The sequence below is a fragment of the Hevea brasiliensis genome, chromosome 1, assembly GCF_030052815.1.
Source record: "Hevea brasiliensis isolate MT/VB/25A 57/8 chromosome 1, ASM3005281v1, whole genome shotgun sequence".
NCBI classification, from domain to species: Eukaryota; Viridiplantae; Streptophyta; class Magnoliopsida; order Malpighiales; family Euphorbiaceae; genus Hevea; species Hevea brasiliensis.
In genome coordinates this window covers 128,077,890-128,093,541 of record NC_079493.1, presented here as the reverse complement: position 1 = coordinate 128,093,541, position 15,652 = coordinate 128,077,890, and the positions used below count along the sequence as shown (strand labels likewise).

Genomic DNA, 15,652 nt, shown 5'->3' with positions numbered 1-15,652 from the left:
GAGGACTCATAGTTTCATCTCTGGTTCGCCTTTTTCCTTTTTGTATAATTTTGTTATAAACAAACAAATTTATTCCTTTCGTGGGTTCTTTGAGTTTGCATGAACTTTACTGTTAGTTATTAACTTGTGTATGATCCCAACAGGAAAATGGCGCCTTTCAGAGTACCAACTAGCGTCTGAAGGTGTCAAACAGGCACAATTGGCTGGAGAGTTATTCCTTGAGGTATATCTATTCACATAGCATCATTTTTCAAGGTTTCATTTTTTCATTGTGTATATCTGTTTATCTGACCTGAATTAACTGCTAATATCTGTATATCTGATCTGAATTAATTGCAGTTTTTCTTTGTCCAATTCTGAATTCCCATCTTTGATACTATTTTCTTTTGGTGCTTTATGCAATAAAGAGTGTTTTTTGGAGGCAATATAGGGGCTAGTTTTTTGCAAGAACTTTGATAAAAGCCATTTCAATCATAATAATATGGTTTTATAATTCTATTTCAGGCTCATATAAAGGGAACTGACTATATTTACAACCTGAAAGGCAATTCTGATATTATTGTGAACAAACTTAATACCAGTCAAACTGATTTTTGAGGTTTCTGGAATTGAAGATGTTCAGGATGTAACTATTTGTGCAGAAACACTTGGATAAAAAGTTAAATTTTTTTGGAAACAAAATACCTGGAAGTGGTTAGTCATAAACTGCTAATATACTTTGCAGGCTACAGTAGCAGTTTAGTTCCTAATGTTTTATGCTTATCTCTCCCTAGACCCTTTAAATTTAATACGTATGATGCTAGTGAGCATGATGGTTGCAGCATTAGGGATAAAATTAGTCATCCATTTAGAAGCAGAGGTACTAAAATTGATGTTTTTATAATTATGATGATGATTGGTTAGCAAAAGTGTAAAAGCATTTTAAATTTCTGATGATATTTAATATAATTAAACAAAAAGAGAAGAAAAGGGAAAGAGTAGAGTGTATATTATTCCTAATTCAAGAGTGATTTTTGTAATTTTACAGTAATTGGGTGACTTGTATCTGAACCATGAATATGCAAGGTTGACCCAGAATGCATACTGAAAGTTGAAGCTTTTTGCTGTTTGGGAATAATAAGACCAGAAATGGACATTACTCATCTGGAGAGTTATATAAGAATATTCAAATTGACTATTGGGAAAAGGAAAAATGGAATATCACTTGCTTCCATTGCCAATAGTATCATACAATTCATGTTAACATCGTATATTAATTGCTTGGACACATGCTTGAGTTTTTTCCCCTCCAAACTCACTTTACAATTCATGGCATGGTAGAATTTATTCTACAATGATCTGTTTCTAATCTGGGCAGCAATTGAAGGAAAGAAACATACCACTAGAAAGTGTTTGCATTTGCTACTCTCCATTTGCAAGAACAAGTCACACTGCTAAAGTTGTTGCATCTGTTTTGAATCTTCCATTTGAAGGTCCTCAATGTAAGGTGAGTTATTTTAGCCCTTCGACATCCCTTTTCATTTAGTGGAGGTACATAACTGTTGTGCTTCAAGTTTGAGAATAGAGACCTTCATCTTAGAATAATTTGTTCATGAATAGAGATATCCATTGGCGGATGTATGATTTTAAATGAGGGGTCAGTTGACCCTTCATTTTTTTGAAAATACTTCTATTTGTATATTTGTTTTTATAAATTGAATTCTCTTAAATTTAAGCCTTGAACCCCCTTTTTGATGAAAAACATATTTTTATAATGAGAAATCAATTGACCTCTCTCAATTTTTAATAATTTTCAAGGTATTAGACCTTGTTGAATCCAATTATGAGAGTATAATTTATTATATTTTTTTATATGTTGACCTTAGAAAATTTTTTTCTAGATCTGCCACTGGAGATACCGATTATTTAACCTATTAAATTATCTCATAGAGTTATTACAATTGATAATGTTATTGATGGCTGGTTGATTCGGAGGTTTTTTTTTTTTTTTTTCATATGTTAACTTCTTTTGGTTTAGCTCTAATAGTTTACTTTGCAAAATCAGCCAACCGGATGCTTTGCCCATTAATTTGAATTGGTATTTCACAGTTGTTTTCTGTATTATTGATTTTTCTGAGCTTAGGGGCTCATCATTTGTCTTGAATTTGATGTGCCATGTTGTACCAGTGAGATTGAATATTATGCTAGATGTCTGGTCTTTTTGTCTCATAAGGTATTAAATTGTTCAGTCCAAATGAATTTTGTAACTTGCTTTTTAAATCTCTTGAACTTTTATTTGCTTTGTGCTTCTTTTTTTGTTTGTGTTGATCATAAAGTAAATATTACTGGATAGGTGATGGAAGATCTCCGAGAACGGTATTTTGGTCCTTCATTCGAACTAATGTCGCATGATAAGGTATGTGATATAATGAGGGGGTTAAATTAGATTTTGGTGGGAATAATGTTGTAAAATGGGGGTTACATGTATTTAGCAATGTCATGGCTATATGGTACTTGAAAAATGATTATTGATATAGGAGATGCTTCTGCATGATGACCCCAATTTAAATAACTTATTGTCTTATTTTTCCCACTTCCCTTGGGTGGAGGTGCCTTAGCATTTGAGGCATAATTGTCATCTAACCTTCTTTAACAGTATCCTGAGATATGGGCACTTGACGAGAAAGATCCATTCATGCAACCGGCAGGTGGAGAAAGTGCTAATGATGTTGCTAACCGACTTGCAAGTGCCATGGCAAGTATGGAGTTGGAATTTCAAGGGTAACAATAACCATCTTTTCTTTGGCATTAGGGAACAAATGATCCAGTAATCATTTTTCTTTGACAAAGGTGCTAAATAAGAAAATTTTAAGCTTTCTATGTTAATATGCCACTTTTCAGTTAGATGGATTTGGATTCTTTAGAATTCAATTGAGTTGTGTTTTCTATTTCACTTTAACACAACTTAGGTCCTATTTGGATTTACTGTTGAGAAAATCACTTTTTTAAATATACTAGTTAGAGAGTGTTAAAAAATAATTAAAAATTAAATTTAATCAGTTTTAGTCATAAAAATACTAAAATAACAAAATAGCTTTTTTCAAACTGTTTTTCTCAACAGCATCTAAAATGGTGCTTTTATTTAGAAAAACAGTTTCAGATTCTGAAACTCAATGCCAAACAGGGCTTTAGTAGTAAAGGTACAAATGTTCTATTTTAATATTTGGATTGTTAAGCAGATGTGCGGTACTGATTGTGAGCCATGGTGATCCTTTGCAAATCTTGCAAACAATACTCAGTGCAGTCAAGCAACACAATGGATCCACTTGTGATGACTTATCATCGATGGTTCAAGCAGTCAAAATCCCTTCAATCTTGTCTCAGCACCGGAAGTTTGCCTTGCTTACTGGAGAGCTTCGGCAGATTATATAAATCAATACTCTGCCAAGAAGCTAAACCTTGTGACTTTGGCAAACTATTTTTAGTGTAGATCCTGGAATTAATTTTAGCACCTGCCAAGTTGGAAATTTGCTTGGGCAATTGGGTAATATTTGTTGTCTTATTAATAATCTATGCCATGGAAGAAGATACGGCTTATTGCATTGGGATATTATTTATCATGGTTATTATTTCCTGTTATAGATTTTTGTAGCATCTAAGCTGGAAAAGGAGCTTGGATAACATGAACAGCGCTAATCAGTAATAAGCAATCACGAATAGAGCAGTGATTAGTTTTGGTGATAGTGATGGTAACACCAATGTCAAAAATGTAGTTAGTGTGGCAGGGAAATCTCCTAATGAAAACACCACTGAAATAATCTTCCTTATTTTTTAATTGAAAGGCCAATATTGAATTTCAAGCACCAAAGGATCAGCATGAAAACTTGTCATGAAGTAAAATTTCGCTGTGTGCAAAGTAATTAGTCATGTTTATCAAGATGGATGAATTCATTAACAGAATAGACACCTTAATCTGAAATGTCTACAATTCAATGAATATAAATTTTCCATCAAGCAACAATATAGTTCGGTAGCAAATACAGTATACAGCATACAACAATTTGCGTATGGACATTGGGCAGTGCAAGAAAGGTTATCTTAGTCATGAAGCTGGTTTTCACAGCCAAGCAAGTCTTATGGAAACTACTACATCTTTTTAAAAACCCAATCTACCCAGGGCACATCATACCTCAGCACTTGATGTGAAACTCTTCACAAGAAGAAAAATCATAACTAAAACCATAAATCTCCTTGTGAAGAAGTAAAATATTCCTGCACATGGATACCAACAGCCAGCCAATGAGATGAAAATGGTTTCTTAGGCTACTTAGATGGATACATGCACCATTTGGATTTGATCCTCTTCTCCATTCAAAATGCTAATCTTTTATAACCCATCTACGGCCCCTGATCTGATAGCCACCATAGCTTTGATCGCCACTGCTTTCTCCCCCACTCTCTCCACTGGTATATCCTGATTTGCTGCGATGTTTCTTTCCCCTTGCTACCCCACTGTCGCTGTAACTGCCATGTAAGAGAGGATCATCTATCCCACGAATCACCTTCCGTGTGGGCGAAGATATGCAACTGTCATCCTTTGTTCTCCTCCTATCCTTGTCATGTCTCTTTAAATTTTGAGAAATCTTATGCAATTTCTCATTGAACTTTGTAATACCCTTTTCCACAGGCTCCACTGCTTGGTTAACAGTAAACTTCACATCATTCACAATCTGCGTAGAAGATAAACAGCAGATTCAACACCTAATGAAACAGACAAATAACTTCTTTTAATGAAAAAGGAAAAGGGAACTGCTCAAAAGATTTCTCAAGGTATTGTAACGTGTATGTATAGACTGATTAGTTTTCAGTTTAATTGTTGACTAAACCAGTAATAGAGCTTCTCAACCACCAATTCCTCTAGTTTGAATAGTCATTGATATTATTCAGGTTCCCTAAATTCTTGACAAATCTCAGTCTTCATTATACATCAAAGGCAAATTCCACATCGACAAGGGCACAAAGCCACCACCACTGTACTGCTACTATTGGCAACAGAAATATTTTCAAAAATATAAGGATACACACACACACACACTTATATACATCCCAAATAATATAAAAAATGGCAAGAAGACCCACTTATGACTAGTTTTTACACAAGATGTCCTCATCTATTTACTAGAGTCAATCAATCAATACATTTCAAATAACAAAGGGCTAATGATCAAATATATCCCAAATTTTGCATGGTTTTCAATTGTATCTCATACTTTAAATTTTATCAATTTGGTTAAAAAGTTACTTATTTTATTCAATTGTTTCCAATGAATTTAGGTGTTTACAAATGGTAATATTTAGTTGAGCCCTAAGCCTTTTAAGGAGAAATTTTGCAAATGGCACTGTTTGATGCCCCTACTTCTTCAAAACTACAAGTCATGACTATGGTTGCGTCCATCTCAACAAAACATAAGGATGCACACATGCACCAGACCCATTGGATACAAATGAAATAAAATCAGTAATTTATGAACTAAACTAATAAAACTAAAAGCACATGATACAATTAAAGAAGCCCACAAAGTTTGGGGACGATCATTAGCCCAATAATAAAATTAGTTCATTTGTAGCATACTAGCATCTTTTCTTTTCATAGAAAAAAAAAAATCCCTCATTTACAACTTAACTCAACTAAACTAAACCTTTATCCAAAAAATTTGGGGTATACCATCTCTAAAATAAAAATGATTGTCCACCAAAAAACTCATTTAAATATTTGACAACTTAGGCAGGCTTGGTTTCTCCAAAATAAGCTCAAGAAGTCAGATTGGCTGAGACACAACTGCAACTATCATGTTTTGTTCGCCAAAAATCCCTTTGACCGCTCTACTTTCTAATTTCTAATTAGCTTACTAGAAGGAGAAGGTAGGAGTAACTTCATCTTCCAAAGTGGAAATGAAATAAAATTATCTAAAATAATATTCAATTATTTTCCTAATATAATTTATGTCGGAATTTCAGAAAGCAAAGGTGTTATTGTATTTTTCATAGCTACCTTCCAAAAAGTTGGTGAATGAACGAAGATGATATTAATGCACTTCACAAGGAAAAGAATGCATTAATGAAATACCAAAAGTGCAATATCTTAGTAAATAATACGTGAACAAATGTTTCCTAGAAAGTGGGCATATGTGAACCCCAAAAGGTTCTCAGATAATCTATTTCACATGTAGCAATTACTAATCATAGAACTACATGAGCTGGAAAACTATCAGGTTTTTAAGTGGAAGAAAACTAAACATTTTCCTTAACTAAGACTTACAAATTCCCTATAGCAAATATAATCTAAGTTCCTGTATTAGTCAAGTGGAAGAAAACTTACATATCCACCACCACCAACAACAACATCCCGAACACTTTCTTTGATGTTCATTCCACTCTTGACATCAAAGTCAGGCGGAGGAAGGCGTAACTTCGTGGGTCTTTCACTATCTCTAACCTCATCTGGATCTAGAGGGCAATCAACAGATGCATAATCTCCAAGAACTGAAACAGTTCCAGGAAAGCAGTCACCCATCAGCTCATAAGGCTTGGCAGGGAACACATACAGGTGAACAATAGAAGCAATGCCCATCTGTGCTGGATGAATAAATAGACCTGTTATACTTTAATGGATTGAACGAGAGTCATAGAGTTACAGAAACGAGAGTTATAGAGTTGCAGACATTATTGCAGAAATCCATATGATATTCATCTATAACGCTCCAGAGACTAGTTTAAAGAATACACGAGTGAAACCTAACTAGGTAATTTCAACCATTAGTATCTATATTCATCATGCAGCAGAAAAGACAGGAAGCCAAAAGATGAAGTTCATTTCACAACTCCTGATTTTAGCTTAGTTATCATAAGTAACTTTATCTAAGCCTTTACTGATAATGACATCCATCAGATCACACTGAAAGACAGAAATTCATATGGCAATGTTCACCAGCAACTCCTCATTGAAAAGGATAAGAACTGTTAGTAACTATGACTAGGCCCAAAAATGTAACCCTTTCCTTCAATTCCTAAAAAATAATTACTTAAATTTTTGCATCAACCAAATTAGGTGAATTTGATACAAATTTGACTCCAATAATACATTTTCATGCCAGTACCCATGGCAGCAGGTTTTTCCTTTAAGCATACCAAAACAGAAGGCAATAGGATTGAGAATTTGAGATTCATATAACAACAAAAAGAGCCAGGTTGCTCCATATCATGTTCTCTAACATGAATTTAAACCATTACAAATAAATCAACAACTATCAGTATATACCCGAGAAAAGAGATGCAAAGCCATATGTTCAACATTTTAGTCTATTCAGTCATCAAATAATGACATCCTACATCCAACCTTATCCACTCAGAAATTATTTTCTTTTTCCTAAATAAAATTAAAATTTAAAGAATATCCAAACGCTATCAACCCCCCTTTACCAGTTAGGTTAAAGCCCAAGGACACTGGAACCACCCTTTGACCATCACCTTCTACAATATAAGAATGCAGGACTATTTATATGCTTCACTAATCAAACCGCATTCTTTGTTTCAGCTAGTTGCACCAATCCTACATTTTAGAAGACCACATTGCAGTTGAAATGAAGCTGGATTTATTTTCCAAGAGAAAAATTAGAAAACATCAACACACTGTCAAATTCTATACCCATCATTTCAAAACCCCATCTATCCAAATGAAAACTCAGCAAAGCTGTATAATTTAATCCCCACAGAATCAATTAGTTGTCTTTACAGTTTCCAAACTGATTAACTCTCCCTCCTATTCTTGTGCAGAATATAATAGCAGGCTCCTCTCACACAATCAACATCGTCTTCTTTCAAAACTGGGGCCATGCTGCACCAACCCTACATAGAACAGTACATGCTGCTTCCTTATATTTGTGCTGACCCCCATAAGCTTGTTCTAACAGTTGACAATCCATGATTTCATCCATGCAGAACTTGTCAAGTCTTGGATATTTCCAGAGAAGGAGCAGAATTTTTTTCTTCTTGCTTTAAAAAAAAAAAAAAAAAAAAAAAAATCTCTAACAGAGTTCAGCCTCTTATTTAGAACCTCCAAAAACCTGCAATCATCTCGTGGTGAACACTGACTCAATCATGACAGAATACAGACTTATATCAAATAAGAGTGGAACATACTGAATAATTACACATGAACCACAGCAAGAGGTAGTCTATCATAAACAGGCAAAAATAATAATCTCACAAGGCCAGGAACAACTGTTGCAGCACAAATAAATAAGAGACCAATAGCTTAGTTGCATAATCCATGTTGATTATTTCCAACACAGTTGATACAAAGGACTTTCCAGCAATTCACTCTTATTTCTTCCCTTTTTTTTTCTTTTTTTCTTTTTTTAATAGAATTTGCCAATTATTTCAAACAGGATAATTCAATTTCTTTTGAAATGAAACAATGGCAATTGTAAATAATGCACTAAAAAGAAATCTTAAAAAGCAGTTACATTAATGAAAATTAAAAGAATAAGAATGTGTTTTTCTAATTAAATTCTTGCAGGAAGAGATCATTGGCCATGAAAGACCCGTACCTCTATACAAATGATGAAGTCCTGAACACTCGACTTAAATTGCAAGCCTTGAGCTATTGGACTTTTGAATAAACCAAGGGAGTAGAGAAGAGCAATTGCCACTCCTTGCCACCAAGTCAAAAACACAATAGATTTAAATGTCAGGAACTTGTATAATGGCTTTATGTGTGCCAGTTCATCCTTTGTGGCAGTGTAAAATTGAACTAAACAGTACAAAGCCCATGACTGGCTGAAGTTTAGAACCACTGCCATGTAAGGATACCTAAAAAATCAGGAAGGCTAAGTCAATTAGAAATTTCATACAGGGAATTCAAGGTAATTAGAGCTTTCATATTCATAGCAGGTACTCCTTCAGAAGAGTTTACTCACTGATGAATATTTGGCAGTTTAGAAGTGTGAAGAATACTAAACATTTGAAAACAAATTCTTGCAATAACAACTGAAATAACATTGCACAATTTATAATAACGCTAGAAACAATAGAATTATCTTTGTAGAAACAAGATATCAATGAAATTCTATGAAATGGTTCACAGGATCAGGCGATCAGCCAACTAACCTTGATTGTGAGATGTCATTGAGAAATAAAAATAGAACTATTGTAAATGATGAATCCATTGTGAAAGTGTTAATTATCATTTTCCCATTCTAATAGCACAGTGCTTGGAAGCATGCCGCAAGTTTCACATCTATAATTATTCTTCTAGAATGATTAAAATTTATTCATCTAGAATGATTAAAATTTCTCTTTGTTTGTAGTTCCATGTAAAAGATAAAATCATATCCTTTCAATAAATCAGCTAAACTAAGCGCTATCCCAAACTAGTTGAAGTTAGCTAAGGGATGCATGACCCTCTACTCTTGGCATATAAGCACATGAGGAATCTTATTTTTGTCATTCAAAGAAAAACAAAAGAGGGAAAAGAAAAGGATGATATCATGAAAAAAATGGCTAAAAGCAATAGATATACATATGGGAGAGAGAGAGAGAGAAAGCAGAGGATTTATGCATATCTATGTATCATGAGAAATCCACAAGATACAATCTCCCACATGCCCTTATGCAAAAGAAAAAGTTCAAAGAAACCTAACCCACAGCAAAGAAAGCTAATATTATGCAATAAAAATGAGAGAATAATTAAGATCAGCTTACCCACATCCCACTTTAAATTCCCTTCACAATATATACCAAAGGCTTCAAGAACTACTGCTAATATTGCACTCAAAGACTTGATTAGCATCTGACATAAAAGTAACTTATCATTTTTTCAAGCTAAGAAGGAAGCAACAACTGAAAATGAAGGTCATAAGCAAATCATCAAATTTCTTGAGAAGTGAACATAAATATTGAACAATTCCAAACTTGACAACTTGATAAAACCACTGACCCAGCTTCCAAGGTTTCAAGATATAATTCATTGGAAAAGTATGCTTTACAATTCAATTCTCATGAAAATGTTCCAAAAGGGAGTCTTAGAACTTACACGTCCTTGTCTTTCCATAAATTATATAGTTCTTTCTTCCCCACCTTTGAAAGAGAATAGAAAAATGAAAAGCCAGCAATAACAATATCAACAGCAGAAGAGAACATCAAATAAAATCTTGGAAAAAAAGAACATTCTGTATTTATGATCATAAATCTGAAGAACTAATCCAAACAACAATCCAAACTTACCTTGGCTTGGCAGTTATAGAATCAAATACAGTCTTTCATTCATACACATAAATGAAGTTGCACTTTTCCAACCAAACCCCCTCCCACTTTTTAAAACAAATAAATCTACATATAAAATGAGAGAAATTTTATTAAGAGATACTAATCCAAACACAAGTTGCACTTATTTATTGTTGCACAATGGTAGACTGACAAAACTAAAAAACTAGCAAATTTCTCCCAGCTTTAGGCTAAGATTAGATCATATGTGACCATTGCCCTTATACATTAGCTGCAGCATAAAAAAAGTATTAAGGCATGCTTTAATATCTGCACATTTCAAAGGAAACCACAGTATCACAATCTTGCATGTAGCACAATATAATCAAATTATTTGGCTCAGGTTTATAAAAAAATACCATTTAATTATTTTATCATTAAACCTGCTTTTTAATTCTGTAGTCTTTAAACTCACACACAAATACCATGATGGCCATCTTAAGTTTTTAGAACCCAACAATATTGACTACCCCATTTTTGGTGCAACTATAGCTGGAAACTGCAACTATCTGTTACAATAACCTACAGATTTTGACTTACACAACAGTTCTTTTGAAAATAAATGTAGAAATATTGATTCTGGAAAAATAAAAATATCAATCTATCAGGATTTTAGATATTCAACACTTACCAAAAGTATATAAACAATTAATTCCAGACAGAGTTTAGAAATATAAGCACACATAATAAGAAATACAAGGAATTGCATATCAGAAACCTTCATAGCAACAACTCCCATAAAGGACATACCCAAGCAAGCAACAAGGTATCTTCCAAAGCAATACATGGCAAATGATTCATAGCAGTCCCGTAGTATCTCAATATCAACACTAATTGATGGATTCACCAGCGACGCAAACTGTTTAAAACACCAAGGTTATAAAAATAAATAAATAAGTAATCAGCTGTAAAATACATCTTGTTTTTGTGACAATCGCAAAGAACATTCCACATTCCTCCGATCATCATCCTGGAAACTTATTCCCCTCACCACCAACCAATTTTAATAAAACAGTTAAGGCAGAGATTTTGTTTTCGAGCAATTCTTAAATAATAATAAAACAAGATACATGTCTATAAGTATTCAAGATTTTAACTTCAGTAAAATAATTCAAATAAGACAACTCACCGATTCTACGGCATAACAAGGAACCATTAGGATAACTCCAATTAAAAACTTTTGCTCCTGGGAGAAAAGAACTAAAGAATCAACTAACATATAAGCAGGGGAAAAAAAAAAAAAAAAAAAAAAAAGAGAACACATCTTAATAATTTAAGAAAATTAGGCACTAGAAGAGGAGGGGAAAAACCTCAGGGTTCTTGTATGCAGAAAGGTGCTCGAACAAAAGGTAAAATGACAAGGCAAGTGTTATAACCACAAAAACGACGGCCAGCAACGTTGCCCATAATGGAGTTGAGTAGGCTAAGAGAGAACTGATAATATCCTGATACTTCATGGGCTGTGCTAACTTATGTCTAGCTGATAGCTAACCCGCATAATGAGCGTTGCCAATTCCAACACAACAACATTTGCTATTGACTTCAAAACACCCAAAAACCAGAAGGGTATTCACCTGTCAGTAGAAAACAGAATTAATAACAATCTACAAACTATAAGAGAATAGAAACTTTTCTCTTTAATAATTATTTTGATCATTTTAACTAAACTCAGAACTTAATCGAGTCAAAATTGTTTAAAAACATTAACTAATCTTTATTTTTTTCAGGAAATTGCAGAACAATGCAGAAGCGAAAATAAAAATCGAGGATTTTAGTTTCGCACAGTTTCTTGACAACCAAACAAAGCACTTGAAAATCCGAGTGGAAAATTGATCATCGCAATTCAAAATATAGTTCCAGCAAAACGTCAAAGAAAATCGATGTACATCACCTGCGGTCAGAGGTCGGTGATCAAGGATACGGAGAGCTCGTGAGGGAGAGCTTGGAATTGGGACCCAATTGAACTCCAAGAATCCGTGCGAGAATGGGCTGCAGACACCAGGAAATAGCGACAGCGGGCTTTTCTTTGTTTACGTTTTTGTTTTGTTTAGGAATCTTTGTTTACGTTAAGGGTTGGTTTAGCAATGCTCAATGATCCGCCGTCTACAAACATGGCCTTAAATATATTAATTAAATAATTATTAAAAATTAATTTTAAATTAAATTTATTATATTTTGATTATAAATCTGTGTAAGGACTGCGATGGAAGAGTAAAAAATATTTCTTCAAGACAAGTCTCAGTTGCATTAAAAAAATTATATTTATAATAGGACTCACAATGTTTTATAATAATGTATATTATAAATTATATACCTACACTTTGATGTAGGTAATAGGTATTTTTTTTCTCATAAGCTAAAAAAGTATTTTTTTTAAGATAATATTTAAAATGCATAATATATTTTCTTTATTTTAAAAACTTAATTAAAATACAAAAAATTTAATTTTAAAGATAATTTTAATAATCTTAATTAACATATTTAATAAGTTTTTCTTGAGAGTAAATCAAACGGTTTAATATATAATAACTTTTCGAAGATATTATTATGTGTATTTAATACACATATAATCTCCCTTATAATTACATGAGATTCACTCTTTATATGAAATAAAAAGAAGCAAGATCCATATTTTTATAAGAGAGAAAACATATTTTATATATACAAAATATATTCTATAAGACCCTTCCCACTTTTTCAGGAGCTTTAGGGGGTTAATATTATTGATTTAATATATTATTTAATTATATTTATTTTTTATATATTTTCTCATTCATTGTATATTTTAAATGGTTAATATTGTATATTCAAAAATACTATAATAGAGTGTAATTAAGTTATAATTTTTTTAATTAGTGTTAATAATTTAGAAAATTATTGAATATATAATAAAAAATAGATAATTCTAATACTTTATATTACTTGTATCTTAATAAAATAATATAATTATTTTTTTGGGAGGCCAATAGTTAAAATAAAATAATTTTGTCTGACATAAATTAATTTCTCTCTCTCTCTCTCTCTCTCTCTCTCTCTCTCTCTCTCTCTCTCTCTCTCTCTCTCTCTCTATATATATATATATATATATGTTTACAGGGAAAAATTAAAAGGGGTGGGGGGAGGCTCCCCCAAGTCCCCCCCCCCCCTGCCTCCGCCCTTGCACTGGTTTTCATATACAGGAAAAGCCTCATAGCAATACATTATTCACAAATTCTGTTTCCAAACTACTTTAAACACATCATTGGTAAATACTTTTTAAAACTGTCTTTCCCATCAAAATTTAAAAATGCATTTTACTATTATGTTCTTCAAATTGAAATCATGAAGGTTTTCCTTCTTAATCTTTCCTCGCAAAGCAACCTCATATTGTCCAACAAATTATTTGAGTGTGCTGATGGAGTTTGCATGACCATCAAAACAAGCAAATATGCTCTCACTCCTTCGAATAAACAACATTCCATCATAAAAAGTGCGATTGAGATAAATAGGAACCAACGTTGCCTATATCTATGTAGCACAAAAATCGAAACGTATAAATATAAAAAATATAAAAGCATACACACACCCCTATATAAAATAATTAATAAATGTCTAAATTAATTACTTGATTAATTAATTAGACTATTTATATTTATAATTATAAATAATTAAAATAATAAATGTGTAGAATAATAAATTAATTAAATATATGGCATAAATTAAAATTAATCAAACTGATTTTATCATATTTTTCTCTTCAATAAATTACACCTTGAAGACTTAAGATTAAGATACATAGAATAGCATCAAAGGGCCAAAGCATAGCATATTCTAAAAATATAGTGTAAAATTGAATAAATAAAATTAATAACTATTTTTCCTTAAAAAAATTAATAAGCCTTCAAATAGCATGATCGCACATCATGGGATTATTGGTATGGGAAGGCACTAGCAGTAGCAGAGCATGGCTTGGGAGAAGGGAGGCAGAACATCGAATCGGGGAAAGGAGGCAAAGAATAAGCAAACATACTTGACTTGAGCGTTGTCTGTCTCCGCCACCGCGCCAAGTACTCTTCTTATTTTTGTTCTTCTTCTTCCTTGCAACGCGATTTGGTTTTAACCTAATGTCTCACAGTATTAGATTGGATTTTATGTCTATTTTTTTTTTTTTTAAATGCATATCCAGCAAAGGAAACGTATTTCCAATTTCAAGAAATTGCGAAAAACGACTTGGAGACGTTTTCTCACCATGTCCTCCTGTTTTTGTTAGAGAAACATTTTCAAAATGGGAAAACACTGCCCCCTCCCAATTCCATGCATCATAGCCTAATATAAAGCTTCAACAACCTATATATGGATATTTGTTAGCATTAACATAACCTACAGTAACTCACATGAACCTCTACGGAACTTTACATAGATATTATATGTCATGATCAAAACCTACATATTGAGATTTGTTAGCATGACTTCTTTGATCGCGTTACTCATGGTCTTGCATTATTAATCATGGTAGTTGTAAAGGAAATGCCTCTCACTACTGTTAGCCAAGTGTTAAAAACTCATTTCTAAGTCTTTATATCTTCATGAAATATCATTGCACATTTAAGCAAAATAGATTGTCCGTATTATTTTTAATATAACACCCCTATGTTCGGTAGTGCGTTCTACTGTTCCAGTGACAGTGTCTATCCGGACAGCTAGGATGCTAGAATTATATTTAAATATTAGTGTGGAGATACAAGGTAGTGAAATACAATAGAGAAAAATACAAGAAAAAAATAAAAGAGAGAAAATGGAACTAAGCTAAATGGACAAAACCGTACCGATGGGTAACCGCACCGGGAAGTTGCTGCGCGGGCTGTTCACTAACCTTGGACCACGGGGAACCCTAGAAAATATTTTTGGGACTTAAATAAACATCTATTGAAAAATAAATGGTATTAGAAATGTCAAAGAAAAATTAAATAATTAGTATAAAGAAAAACGAAAAATCGAGAAACCGATAAAAATCGGTGTTACCGAAAAAGCAGAAAAGCAACACGAATAGGGGCATTGTGGTCAATTGACACCCCAAGTTGCCTTTTGACCTAAATGTCCATTAAAAATAAATGATATTAAACTTTAAAAATACCATGAAAATTAAAATGGTAGTCCATAATTTAAATAGTGAAAGAAAAGAGGTTAAATGTGGGAATTATGAAAAATTTGATTAAACAAATATTAAAAATTATCTTAGTGATCCACAAACATCTTCAAAGTGGACCATTAATCAGATTTGTGGTAGAAGATTCCTTCATCTTCTTCCTTGAGACAACTAGCCGAAGTCCCTTGGGAGAAAAACCCCATAGCCGAAATCTTCTAAGCTCCA

General features: G+C 32.8%; 2 protein-coding genes across 2 annotated transcripts in view; one reads left to right on the top strand and one right to left on the bottom strand.

The window, feature by feature from the left end:
* The window catches only part of LOC131169448 (uncharacterized), a 59,940-nt gene extending 56,322 nt beyond the window's left edge, over window positions 1-3,618 (top strand). The window contains exons 2-6 of the mRNA XM_058128679.1: window positions 144-223; window positions 1,358-1,486; window positions 2,333-2,395; window positions 2,636-2,760; window positions 3,219-3,618. Of these exons, the coding sequence (XP_057984662.1) occupies window positions 144-223; window positions 1,358-1,486; window positions 2,333-2,395; window positions 2,636-2,760; window positions 3,219-3,411 (590 nt within the window). The 3' untranslated portion in view covers window positions 3,412-3,618. The remainder of the gene's footprint in view (window positions 1-143; window positions 224-1,357; window positions 1,487-2,332; window positions 2,396-2,635; window positions 2,761-3,218) is intronic.
* Window positions 3,619-3,899: 281 nt separating this feature from the next.
* On the bottom strand, window positions 3,900-12,389 carry LOC110637900 (protein LAZ1). Its single transcript, XM_058152496.1, is given in 10 exon segments — window positions 3,900-4,709; window positions 6,359-6,610; window positions 8,589-8,850; window positions 9,738-9,829; window positions 9,933-10,054; window positions 10,057-10,116; window positions 11,053-11,161; window positions 11,432-11,488; window positions 11,613-11,876; window positions 12,194-12,389. Coding segments are annotated over 9 exon segments (1,452 nt in total). The 5' UTR covers window positions 11,760-11,876; window positions 12,194-12,389; the 3' UTR covers window positions 3,900-4,358.
* Between the last annotated feature and the right edge of the window lie 3,263 nt (window positions 12,390-15,652).